Source organism: Tachyglossus aculeatus, chromosome 27 (genome assembly GCF_015852505.1).
Source record: "Tachyglossus aculeatus isolate mTacAcu1 chromosome 27, mTacAcu1.pri, whole genome shotgun sequence".
Lineage (NCBI taxonomy): Eukaryota > Metazoa > Chordata > Mammalia > Monotremata > Tachyglossidae > Tachyglossus > Tachyglossus aculeatus.
Genome location: NC_052092.1, coordinates 2,512,380 through 2,524,412, shown reverse-complemented (window position 1 = coordinate 2,524,412; position 12,033 = coordinate 2,512,380). Strand labels below are relative to the sequence as shown.

At 48.2% G+C, this 12,033-nt stretch overlaps 1 protein-coding gene across 5 annotated transcripts in view; it reads left to right on the top strand.

Moving 5' to 3' along the window:
• The window catches only part of EHMT1 (euchromatic histone lysine methyltransferase 1), a 111,620-nt gene that overhangs the window by 72,298 nt on the left and 27,289 nt on the right, over positions 1–12,033 (top strand). For 3 of the 5 annotated variants that reach the window (XM_038767799.1, XM_038767796.1, XM_038767801.1), the window contains exons 5-9: positions 1,950–2,107; positions 2,301–2,489; positions 3,653–3,733; positions 5,403–5,523; positions 8,503–8,634. In XM_038767799.1, the coding sequence (XP_038623727.1) occupies positions 1,950–2,107; positions 2,301–2,489; positions 3,653–3,733; positions 5,403–5,523; positions 8,503–8,634 (681 nt within the window). The remainder of the gene's footprint in view (positions 1–1,949; positions 2,108–2,300; positions 2,490–3,652; positions 3,734–5,402; positions 5,524–8,502; positions 8,635–12,033) is intronic. The other 2 variants (XM_038767798.1, XM_038767797.1) reach the window with 2 other exon arrangements.

Sequence of the window (12,033 nt, the reverse complement as noted above, 5' to 3'; positions counted from 1 at the left end):
AATTTCACGGCAGTTTTCGTTCCTCAGTTTAGTTGAGGAGCTAACGGGTAAGGGATAATTTTCTCAGCGCTTTGGACTAGCTCTGGGATAGTCAGACCCAGGGTGACTCTCGGCTGATGTCGTTGTCTTCGGCCACTGAATTTCATGACATCTTTTGTTTTTTAATGGTACTTGTTATGGGCTTACTATGTGCCAGTCACTGTACTAAGCACTGGGGGAGATAGAAGCGAATGTCCCACATGGGGCTCACAGTCTTCACTCCCATTTTAGAGATGAGGTAACTGAGGCACAGAAAAGTGCCCAAGGTCACCCAGCAGACAAGTGGCAAAGCTGGGATTGGAACCTAGATCCTTCCGACTCCCAAGCCCGTGCTCTGTCCATTAGGCCACACTGCTTCACAGGCCGGGAGAAAGGCCCTCATGTGCAGACGACCAGTCTTCTCCTTCCTCATCCTCCCTGGAGGAGGTGCGGGGGATGGAGGGGGGGACAAGTCCCTGAGACGTATTCCCATCAAGGCTCTGCCACCTCAAAGCAGTCTCAAACGCTATCTCCCGACAGGAGTAAATGTGTCTGGCAACGCCTCTACAAGCACGCGTATCCGATCTCCGGACCCTAATCCACCACTCTCGCGTTCGGCGGCCCCAGAGTCGGCTCGAAGAGCAAAACTAGCGTGAGCCTAGCCAGTGGGCCGGCCTTTCCGAGTGTCGGAACCACCCCTCTGAGAGAGTCACAATCTCTCTTGGTTCTCTTCCCCGCCGCTGCCTCCTCTGAGGGGTTCAAGGGTCAAGCGAGGTTGGGTAACAGAGCTTGGGGTTGGAGGTGCATCAACTCCAGTCTCGTGGGTGGGCTTGACCTCTGTGGCAAAACCGTCGTTTCAGCGGCCTCACCCAAAGAACCCCGGAATCAACCTCGTTGACACCCTTAACCAGGCTGGGATGATGATGATGTTGGTGTTTTGGGGAGTGCGTCTTCCCCGATTTTGGTGCCAGAATCACTGTTATTGGTTAAGAATATGTTACTGTAAGGATTATTGGTAATAATTTTGGTCTTTGGTAAGCGCTTACTATGCATCAAGCTGTGTTCTAAGCCCTGGGTTAGGTACAAGTTGAACAGGACGAGAAGCAATGTGGCCTAGCGGATAAAATCCAGGCCTGGGAGCCAGACGACCTGGCTTTTAATCCCAGCTCCGCTGCTTGCCTGCTGTGTGACCTCAGGAGAGTCACTTGACTTTTCTGGGCTGCCGTTTCCTCAACCGCAAAATGGGAATTCAGTCCCTCTTCTCCTGCCCACTTAGGTTGTGAGCCCCATGTGGGACAGGGACTATGTCTGACCTCCTATCGACTGCAGCGCGTAGAATAGTACTTGACACATAGTAAGTGCTTAACGGATACCATTAAGCACGTGCTATTAAAAATAAGACATAAAAGAACTGCGGGCATGGCAGACTGCCCCCGGAAGACCCTCCTTTCCATTAACTATAGCTACCTTTCAGTTGATTGTTACTACAGAGCAGCATTGCCTAGTGGATAGAGCACAGGCCTGGGAGACAGGAGGTCATGGGTTCTAATTCCGCATCCTCCGCGTCTCTACTGTGTGGCCTTGGGCAAGTCACTTCACTTCTCTGGGCCTCAGTTCCCTCATCTGGAAAATGGAGATTGAGACTGTGAGCCCTACGTGGGACAGGGACAGTTTCGAACCTGATTTGCTGGTATCCGCCCCCGTGCTTAGTACAGTGCCTGGCCCCTAGTAAGTGCTTAACAAATGCCATACAAAACATGTATCACCAAGGCAGAAAAAGCCAGGTGCAATAAATATTTCTTGATAGAGATGATTCTTGGAAGTCATTCATCCATAATATCCGTCAAAGTGTATTCGAATAGCATTTCCCTGTCTTTTTAGTCCTTCCTTTCTGCTCTTTCTCTTCTCTCTCTCTCTTTTTTTTTTTTCAGCCAGCTTGCCTTTTGTCTTAGCAGCTGCAGTATCTCGGAAGAAAAAACGGAGAATGGGAACCTACAGCCTGGTTCCCAAGAAAAAGACCAAAGGGTTGAAACAGAGGACGATGATTGAGATGTTTAAAAGCATAACTCATTCCACCGCGGGGGTCAAGGTGAGGAGGGAGAAGCAGGGCATCCGTGGGGCTCGACGGAGAATGCGAAGCGTGTCCCGGGCGCCTCCCCGCCCGCCTTCTTCCCCGTTTATCCGGCACATGGGGTCACCCCTCCCGCGGTGGCTTAGGGTCTCCATCGCACCTCATCCTCTGACACGGCCCCCGCCGGGCTCTATCCCTGCCCGCCTTTCAGAACGACAAGGACCTAGGAGACGGTAGCCTTCACCTCAACGGGGAGAGCTTAGAGATGGACTCGGACGAAGAGGATTCGGACGAGTTGGAAGACGAGGATGATCGGGGGACTGACCAACCCTCTGCATATCCTGCAGAAGACAGCAGGACTTCTAAAGAGAGCGTTTCCGAAACAGACCATGCCCCAAAGGTACTCCCGAAGCAGTTAGGGACCGAAAGGCTTCGACTAGGGACGTGAGCTCATTGTGGGCAGGGAATGTGTCTGGTTATTGTTCTGTCATCCTCTCCCAAACGCTTAGTACAGTGCTTTGCACACAGTAAGTGCTCAATAATTGCAACTCACATATGGGTTCCTTAAGAGAAGCCCACAGTGTAACTCTTAAGCCCCCTCCCCCCACCTCAAAATCATTAATTTGGTTATTTAATCTATTTACATTAATGTCTGTCTCCCCAGCTCGCTGTGGGCAGAAATGTGTCTGTTGTTATATTTTATTCTCCCAAGCACTTAGTACAGTGTTTTGCACATAGCAAACACTCAAATACGATTAAATGAATGACTCTTTCCCCCACCGCCCTTGCCCTCCTTCTCTCCAAGTCACCAAGAGTGACAATGGAATTAGAAAGGATTTTTATCCCTGCCAAGATGTTGGCAATCCAGCTGGGCCCCAGATCTTGGGAGAGTGAATCGGTGTTATTTATTGAGCGCTCACCGCGTGCCGTGCACTGGGCTAAGCACAGAGGAGGGTACAGCATTGAAGAGTTGGTAGACGTGATCCTCAGGCCCCTCAAGGAGCTTACAGTTTACGGGGGAGATGGACATGAAAGTAGATTAGAGAGAGGGGCGATGGTAGAATCAGGAGAAATGGGTGTGTGTTTTCTTTCTTAAGTCTTCTGTGAGCCAGCCCAAGATAGGGTAAGCTTCAAGGCAGGTCAGCTGGGACCCAAGTCCTTTGCAAAATGCAACTTAAAAAACTGAGAGGGGCCAGAAGAAATTTTATAAATTCTACGCCTTCACTCCAGTTCTGTTTGTTTTTCTCGAGACTGCATTTGTGTGTTGTGTGTAATTTGGGCTTGGAGTGCTTTCTCGTATGTGCGGGGATGTAAAGAGGAGAGAAAAAAAGATGTGGCTAGGAAAGGAATCGAGGAGATTTGCCATTGAACCCAAGGAACGCTTCCAGTTGGAGGAAATCATTCGGGCCTGAATCAGGTTAATAAATGATCCCCGTTTCCTTAATAATAATAAGAATCCTATTGACGGCAATCGTTAAGCGCTGACTACGTGTGGGCGAGTTTCCAGTGCCTATGGACTCGTTGAATAGGTTTGACTATTCTTTTTTGTCTTGGGGAGCACAGGTGGAAGATGGCGAATCCGAAGAGGAACAGGATTCGGGGGAATCCGGCGAAGAAGAGGAGGATGGAGATGAGTCTGACTTGGTGAGCGCAAGGAGAGGACTTCTTTATTTCTGTCCCCGCTCCTCGAGGAAAACCACTGTGCCTCTGGACACCAAAGTCCCATCACCAACCACAAATCAATCTACCCGTGGTATTTACGGAGCGTGTCCCGAGCGCTTAGGACAGGACAATAAAACATTATTAATAGACATGTTTCCTGCCCAAAACGAGCTTACAGTATTTAGAGCATCAATCTAAATATGTGATGTATGTGGACATAAGTGCTGTGGGGCGGAGGGAGGGGAGTCAAAGTCGAGTGCTAGGGTGATGCAGAAGGGAGTGGGAGAAGAGGAAGTGAGGGATTAGTCGGCAAAAGCCTCCCACTCAGAACAATTACTGATGCTTCACCCTGCTCTCTAGTAGAATATATTAGTTGTTCATGTTCAACAGGGTGGACTTTCCTAACAAGATGCTAGTTCAGAGCTCCTGCTTTTGTGTTATAAATGGGCAGTCTTTTTCATTGAAATTGGTCCCAAAAGTGAGGACAAGCGAGAAGGAGAGGGTTCTGGGAATTTACAAACTGATGGGATCTCTCGGGTCTAGATGGGCGACGTGGGCCTGGTCATGTTTTGTTCTTTGGTTCCGTTAGTCTGATATTCATTCAGTTGTATTTATTGGCGCTTAAAGTGTGCGGAGCACTGTCCAAAGCACTTGGGAGAGTACAATACAACAATTACAGTCACGTTCCCAAAAGGTCGTATTAGAGCCAAGTAGTTATTATCATTTATGGTTCTGAGAGCCCACGGAGCTCAAATAAGTCGGGTGTGGCAGGGGGAGGTATTTCTTCATCGCCCCGCTCCGCCACTTGTCTGCCGTGTGACAGCGGGCAAAGTCTCCTCACTTCTCTGGGCCTCAGTTCCCTCATCTGGAAAGGGGAGAGTAAAAAAAATTGAAATGGGCTCTATTTTGAAATTGAAAGTAGATGGAGGTATTCAGATGTCTTGAAAAAAGCTTCTGAAATCCAAGTATCGTTCACAGTGGTTTTGGCTCAACTGAGGGTCCAATTCTAGTTCAGTAATCCTATTCATAATGGTGTTTGGTGCATAGTGAGCAGTTAACAAATGCCGTGATCGGTATGATTCCTACTCAGATCAGTGGAAGTGGTGAGTTCCCCCGGCCTAATTTTCTCTCAATCAGTCAGTGGTATTGATTGACCATTTACCATGTGCAGAGCACTGTACTAAGCACTTGGAAGAATCCAGAGAACACAGTCCCCTGCCCACATCAAGCTTCCAATCAGAAGAGTCCACTGTGGCCCTAGTGTTTTGTTACCTTAAGTGAACCCAGAGTGCTTTTGTATTGTATGACAGATAATTCTGTTGTATTGTACTCCCTCGAAGACTGTAAGCTCATTGTGGGCAGGGAACGTATCTGCTCATTGTGATGTATTGTCACCTCCCAAGTACTTAGTCCAGTGCCCTGAACACGGTAAGCGCTCAATCAATACCACTGATTGATTATAATGGCTCGGAGCACAGTCCAAGCCCTGCCCCAGAAAAACACTTCGGAAAGGAAAGTTAAAGTCGTTTCGTGGACGCGAGAAGATTCAACAGGTGTCCCCTGTGGAAAACACAACCAACTAGCCAAGTTTTGCCGTCAAGACCCGGTGGGACTGCGGGTTGTGTATCCAAGTATCCCTTTGGTTCTCCAGAGCTCAGAATCCAGCCTCAAGAAGAAATTACTGAAGAGAAAAGGGAAAACGGACAGTCCGTGGATCAAACCATCCAGGAAAAGGAGGAGGAGAAATAAAAAGAAACCAGGCAGCGGGCTCGGTAACTGCATTGACTTCCCCCTTTCAAAGTAACAGTGGTCTTCGGGGAACCGGGTTGGGGCTGGGCTGGGGGTGGTGCTGCCCTCTGAGCCGATCTGTCGGTTGTTGGTCGATGACGACAGAGTGGGGCGACCAGTGAACCCCTGGGGCATCAAGACCCTAGGTGCCAAGCACTGTTCTGAGCGCTGGGTAGATCCAAGATCACCGGGTTGATTGAGCACTCACCATGATTCATCGTAGTGTCGACGGAGGGATTACTGTGTGCAGAGCACTGTACTAAACACTTAGGGGAGGACAGTACTCCAACACACACGGCACAGGGATCAGGGCTCTTCCTGTGGGTCCAAACAGCCAAGCAAGAGGGGCGGCAAACTCTCACCCTAAACGTTTGCCAGTGGGGGCTACTAGAAATCATTGTCGATAGTCTTGGAGCGGTCTCGGTTACGGAGACTGTCAGTCATTCGATGGCATTTATTGAGTGCTTACTGTGTGCAGAGCACTGTACTGAGCACTTGGGAGAGTAATCCAACAGGGTCAGTAATCAGTCAGTGGTAACGGAGACTGTCAGTCATTCGATGGCATTTACTGAGTGCTTACTGTGTGCAGAGCACTGTACTGAGCACTTGGGAGAGTAATCCAACAGTCAGTAATCAGTCAGTGGTATTTATTGAACCCTTACTGTGTGTAGAGCACTGGATTAAGCGCTTGGCAAGGGACAAAACAACACAATTAGCAACCCCTATCAAGCTTACGGTGTAGTGGGGGAGACAGACATAGATATCAGTAAATAATTTATAATAGAGAATATAGATTCCAGAGCTCATTTTCAAGGCCGCTTGCCAGTTGAGTTTCTCAGGACAGATTTCAGTGGTTCAGACCACTAGAGATTATCTCTTCCTGTGCCCTGGGTTTTTCAGTAACTTGCTCCATTACTCTGTCCAGGAAGTATTGATCCCAGCGTGGCTTAGTGGCAAGAGCCCGGCCTTGGGAGTCAGAAGACGTGGGTTCTAAACCTGGCTCCACTACTTGTCTGCTGTGTGACCTTGGGCAAGCGACTTCACTTCTCTGGGCCCCAATTCTGTCATCTTCAAATGGGGGTGAAGACTGTGAGCCCCACATGGGACCAGCTGATGTCCTGCTATGTACCCCAGCGCTTAGAACAGTGCTTGGCACATAGTAAGGCGCTTAACAAATACCATTATTATTATTAGTATTCTCATCTTGCCAGCGTAAGTGCAATTTGAGAAGTCCTCTATACCCCGAGTTTTTTCTGTAAACACTACTCCAGGTAACGACATGTCCCCTTTTCCATTGACGGGTCTCCTCTTGCCCTTGAATTGGAATGCTTTCTATTTGCCCCATGGGGAAAAGGTACTTGGGGCAATTTCATCCTTTTTTTTAAATGGTTTTTAAAGTGCTTACTATGTGCCAGGAACTGTACTGAGCACCGGGGTAGATGCAAGCTAATCAGGTTGGCCACAGTCCATGTCCCACATGGGGCACCCAGTCTTTACCCCCATTTTACAGATGAAGGAACTGAGGCCCTGAGAAGTGACTTGCCCAAGACAAGCGGTGGAGTCGGGATTAGAACCCAGGTCCTTTCGACTCCCCTAGGCCACGCTGCTTCTCCGCTGTCTTTTGCTCTCTCTTGGGGTGGGATCCCAGAAGCCCTCTTCCTATCCTTCTACCTTTTCACCAGACCGTAAGCAACTTGGGGCAGGTTTTGTTTCATCTGTATGAATGCACATCTTCCCTAGCTTCGTGATCAGTTTCTCTGTCGTAGTTCTGGTCTTGTCTCCTCCCCGCTCCGTGCTTCTCGTATGTCAGACAGACGAAGAGCAAGATGGCATCCCTTTCCCATCTTCCCGGCTTCCCCCTCCCCCTCTAAGGAACGTCGAGGATTTTCCCGTTTGGGCCTCCAGTTTGGGGTTCAGATCCAGATCAGATCCCTCACACGCTTCCCGACACGCCCCTGGCTTCTTAGAATTATGAAACTGCTTTCTCAACCGCAGCACTGACCTTCAAAAACCAGCAGTCAAGTATTTTATTTTTATTCCTACCAAAGTTTAGGTGGGCTAGATTTCCCATCCATCTCCCTTCAGCATTTGATTAGCTCATCCAGCTGATGAAGGAGCAGAGTGGGATTTGCACGTCACTGCTCGGATGGTACTTTGGGTGCGGGGGATTTTGGAGGGTTTGTTTCCATCCTTTTTAACTGCAAGTCCTGCCTTGCCAGAAGTAAAGGGAGGGAAATTGGGGACCCCTGCAACCTGATATTTCCATCTACAGGTGTGATTTCAGTGCATTCATTCATTCATTCATTCAATCATATTTATTGAGCGCTTACTGTGTGCAGAGCACTGTACTAAGCGCTTGGGAAGTACAAGTTGGCAACATCTAGAGACGGTCCCTACCCAACAGTGGGCTCACAGTCTAGAAGGGGGAGACAGAACAAAACATATTAACAAAATAAAATAAATAGAACAAATATGTACAAATAAAATAGAGTAATAAATATGTTCAAACATACAGGTGCTGTGGGGAGGGGACGGAGGTAAGGCGGGGGGGGATTCATTTACCCTGTCGTCATAGAATTTGTTCCAAGGATTAGAACAGTGCTTTGCATATAGTAAGTGCTTAATAAATGCCATCAATAATAATAATAATAATAATAATAGTAGTCTACGCACGGCCTGTTAGTGATGGATGGGGCCCTTCTTTATGAACCATTCTACTTTATCATCAGTCGTATTTATTGAGTGCTTACTGTGTGCAGAGCACTGTACTAAGCGCTTGGGAAGTACAAATTGGCAACATATAGACAGTCCCTACCCAACAGTGGGCTCACAGTCTAAAAATATAAATATATTATATAATATATTTATAATATAATATATAATATATATAATATATTATAAATATAAAAATATAAATATATGCATTTGTAAAGGATGGTGTGTTGTGTGTCTTTCCCAACCAGGTACAGAAACATACAAGCCATCTTTGGGAAGCACCGAGCAGTCCAGGCAGGAAAACAGTATGGAATACATGGAAGTTTCCCTGGATTCTTTAGACCTGCGAGTCAAAGGAATTCTATCTTCGCCGTCCGAAGGTGAGCGTCAGTTTTGTAAATCCGGCCATGTACCATTTTGGTTCTTTGTTTGCGGGGCTTCATCCTCCTCCGCATTAAGGTGATGCCCCCTGGTGGATATTAATAGGAGCATTTGATGGGATTCATGCCTGAATCCATCACTGATTGACTTCAGATGACTGAATCATCAGTGGTATTTATTGAGCACTTACTATGTGCACAGCACCGTACTAAGCACTTGGGAGAGTACAGTACGACAGAAGTAGCTGCCACGTTCCCTGCCCATAGTGCGCTTAGGGCGGCACGGTAACCCCCCATCTGTTGGGTCCAATGTCAACCATGGGGAGGAAAACGAGATCAATGAAACTCCTGATCACTTGAGGGGATCTGGTTGAAACCTAGGAGGCTAAATATTTCCGATAAGATCTGCAGAGCATTGATTTATGATGCCCCTCTGCGGCGTGGCTTAATGGAAAGAGCCCGGGCTTGGAAGTCACAGGTTGTGGGTTTTAATCCCGGGGAGGAAAACGAGATCAGTGAAACTCCTGATCACTTGAGGGGATTTGGTTGAAACCTAGGAGGCTAAATATTTCAGATAAGATAAGATATGTGAGCCCAATGTTGGGTAGGGACTGTCTCTATATGTTGCCAATTTGTACTTCCCAAGCGCTTAGTACAGTGCTCTGCACATAGTAAGCGCTCAATAAATACGATTGATGATGATGATAAGATCTGCAGATCATTGATTTACAATGCCCCTCCGCGGCGGCGTGGCTTAGTGGAGAGAGCCCGGGCTTGGGAGTCACGGGTCGTGGGTTTTAATCCCGGCTCCGCCACTTATCAGCCGGGTGACTTTGAGCAAGTCAATTCACTTCTCTGTGCCTCAGTGACCTCATCTGTAAAATGGGGATTAAGACTGGGAGTCCCAGGTGGGACAACCTGATTACCTTGTATCTACCCTAGCGCTTAGAACAGTGCTTGGCCCATAGTAACGTTTAACAAATATCATCATTATTATTATTCTCTTCTGGACATTTTAAAGAGCAGATATTGGCACATCGGCCAGGGAACACGTCTTTTAATTCTTTTGTCTTGGCCTCTCCCAAGCGTTCAAGTGCAGTGCTCCGCACCTAGTAAGCGTTCAGTAAATACCGTGGATTGATTATAAAGTCGTTATGGGCAGGGATCGTGTTTGCTCTTTCTCTTGTCTTGTCCTCTCCCGAGCGCTCAGTACAGTGCTCTGCACCTAGCGCTCAATAAAAGCCACTGATTGATTCCCAGTCACGTGCGAAGGTGGCCATTAAGCTTAATAGGGAGAAGCTCCTCTCCTGGTTGTAACTGGCCACATCAAATTGTGTCTCCGGCAAAGTCCATCTTGAGGGTAGGGAACATATTGAGGGTGAGGCTAGGGGGGAACAGGGTGGCTTAGTGGCTAGGGCCCAGGCCTGGCAGTCAGAGGGACCTGGGTTCTAATCCTGACTCCACCACTTGTCTACTCTGTGACCTTTGTCAAGTCATTTCACTTCTTTGTGCCTGTTATCTATAAAATGGGGGTAACAGCGTGAGCCTCTTGTGGACAGGGACTCTGTCCAACCTGATTATCTTGTATCTACTCCAGCGCTTTAAGCAGTGCTTGGCACGTAGTAAGTGCTTAACAAATATCGTCATCATCATTATTACGTCTACCAACTCGGGTTCTGTCGTCCTCTCCCAAACACTTAGTCCAGTGCTCTGTGCATGCTAAACGCTCCATAAATATGACATTGCAGCGGTGGATGAAATTTGTCTTCAGGAAGATTCGACAGTGTGGCAGAATTTGGACCATTTTGGGGCAAGGCAAAACCAAAGACGGGAGGTGGGAGAATTTTCCAGAGTCATTGGGGGCCGGCCCTAAGCTTTGATTGTGTCTCCGTCCAGCGAGACTCAGTCGGTCAATCAGTCGTATTTATGGAGCGCTAGCCGTGTGCAGGACACTGAACTAAGCGCTTGGGGAAGGACAGCACAACAATATACCAGATGCGTTCCCTGACCACAGTGAGTTTACAGTCTAAAGGGGGAGGTGGATGTTAGTAGAAATGAGTAAGTGATGGATAGGGACATACGTGCTGTGGGACTGGGGGTGTGAATGAAGGGAGTAAGTCAGGGCGATGCAGAAGGGAATGGGAGAAGAGGAAAAGAGGTCTTTATCAGGGAAGGCCTCGTGGAGATGTGCCTTCAGTAAGGCTTGGGAAGAGTAATTGTCGTATCAGGAGAGAGGGAGTTCCCGGCCAGAGGCAGGCCGTGGGCAAGAGATTGGTGGCGAGATAGATGAGATCAAGGGACAGGAGTAAGGTGGCATTAGAGGAGTTCGGTGTGTCGTCTGGGTTGTAGTAGGAGACTAGCGAGATGAGGTAGAAGAGGGATGAGCTGATGGAGGGCTTTAAAGCCGGTGCCGTGACTCATTCTGACTCAGCCCCTGATGACTCTCAGCCACTTGAGCTGGCCATGTTTGCCCCACAAACAAGGGCATTTGTGTTCATAGCACCCACCCCAAGTGACAATTAAAAGTGATTTGCTTCACCTTCTTGGAAGGTCTCTTTTCGAAAAGGGCCAAATTCCGTCATCTCCAGGTGGTTCCTCGCAGTTGACTTTTCAGGCCTAAGTTTGGGGTCACCCTGTCAACATCAGTGGGGGATTCGGGGCAGATGGGAAGGTCGAATCCGTCCCATCCATTCCCGGCTCCGGAAGGAGCGGCACTTCCGGCCCATTAAGTACCCTGTCAGTCGGCACGGGGCGTTCCCGGCCTCGGTGGGGCCCGTACCTGTAAACCCCACCAACTGGAAGGAAGCAATACCGCTTCTGCCTTGGGAGCGTAGGCCCGAATTTGGGTGGAAATTCTTCCCCTTCCTGCTGGCTGAAGTAAATCTTAACTTGGCCCTTGAGGAAAAAATCTAAGGGGGCCCATGGAGCCCTAATTATCTATAGCTAAGAAGGTCCCTACCGGCTTCATATAAGTTGCTTTTAGCCAGTAGACCATGTGATTTAAGGAGAATGCCGCTCTTGGCTTTTTCTAAGCCGGGAGTGAAATATTATTCGCAGTTCATGGCGGGGAGAATGCTGTTCCTTCTTGTCTGTGTGTCTGTTCTTTCTCTGTGGAAGCTTGCTATGGGTGAGGCCCAGGTTCTTTGCAGGGCTTATTCCACGCTGCTCCCAGACACTATTAAAGAGGGATATATATATATATATATCATATGAGAGATATATATGAGATTTTGAGGTACTGCTTTTCCAAACCTAGCATAATGTGACCCCAATTTTTGCATCAACTTTGCTTTTAGAGCCCGTTGTGCTGAGGTTCTTTCCAAAGAAAGTTTTCATGAAGAAATAAGCATTCCTCTTAAAAGTGAAGAGAGGCGGTGTTGCCTCGTGGCTGGAGCACGA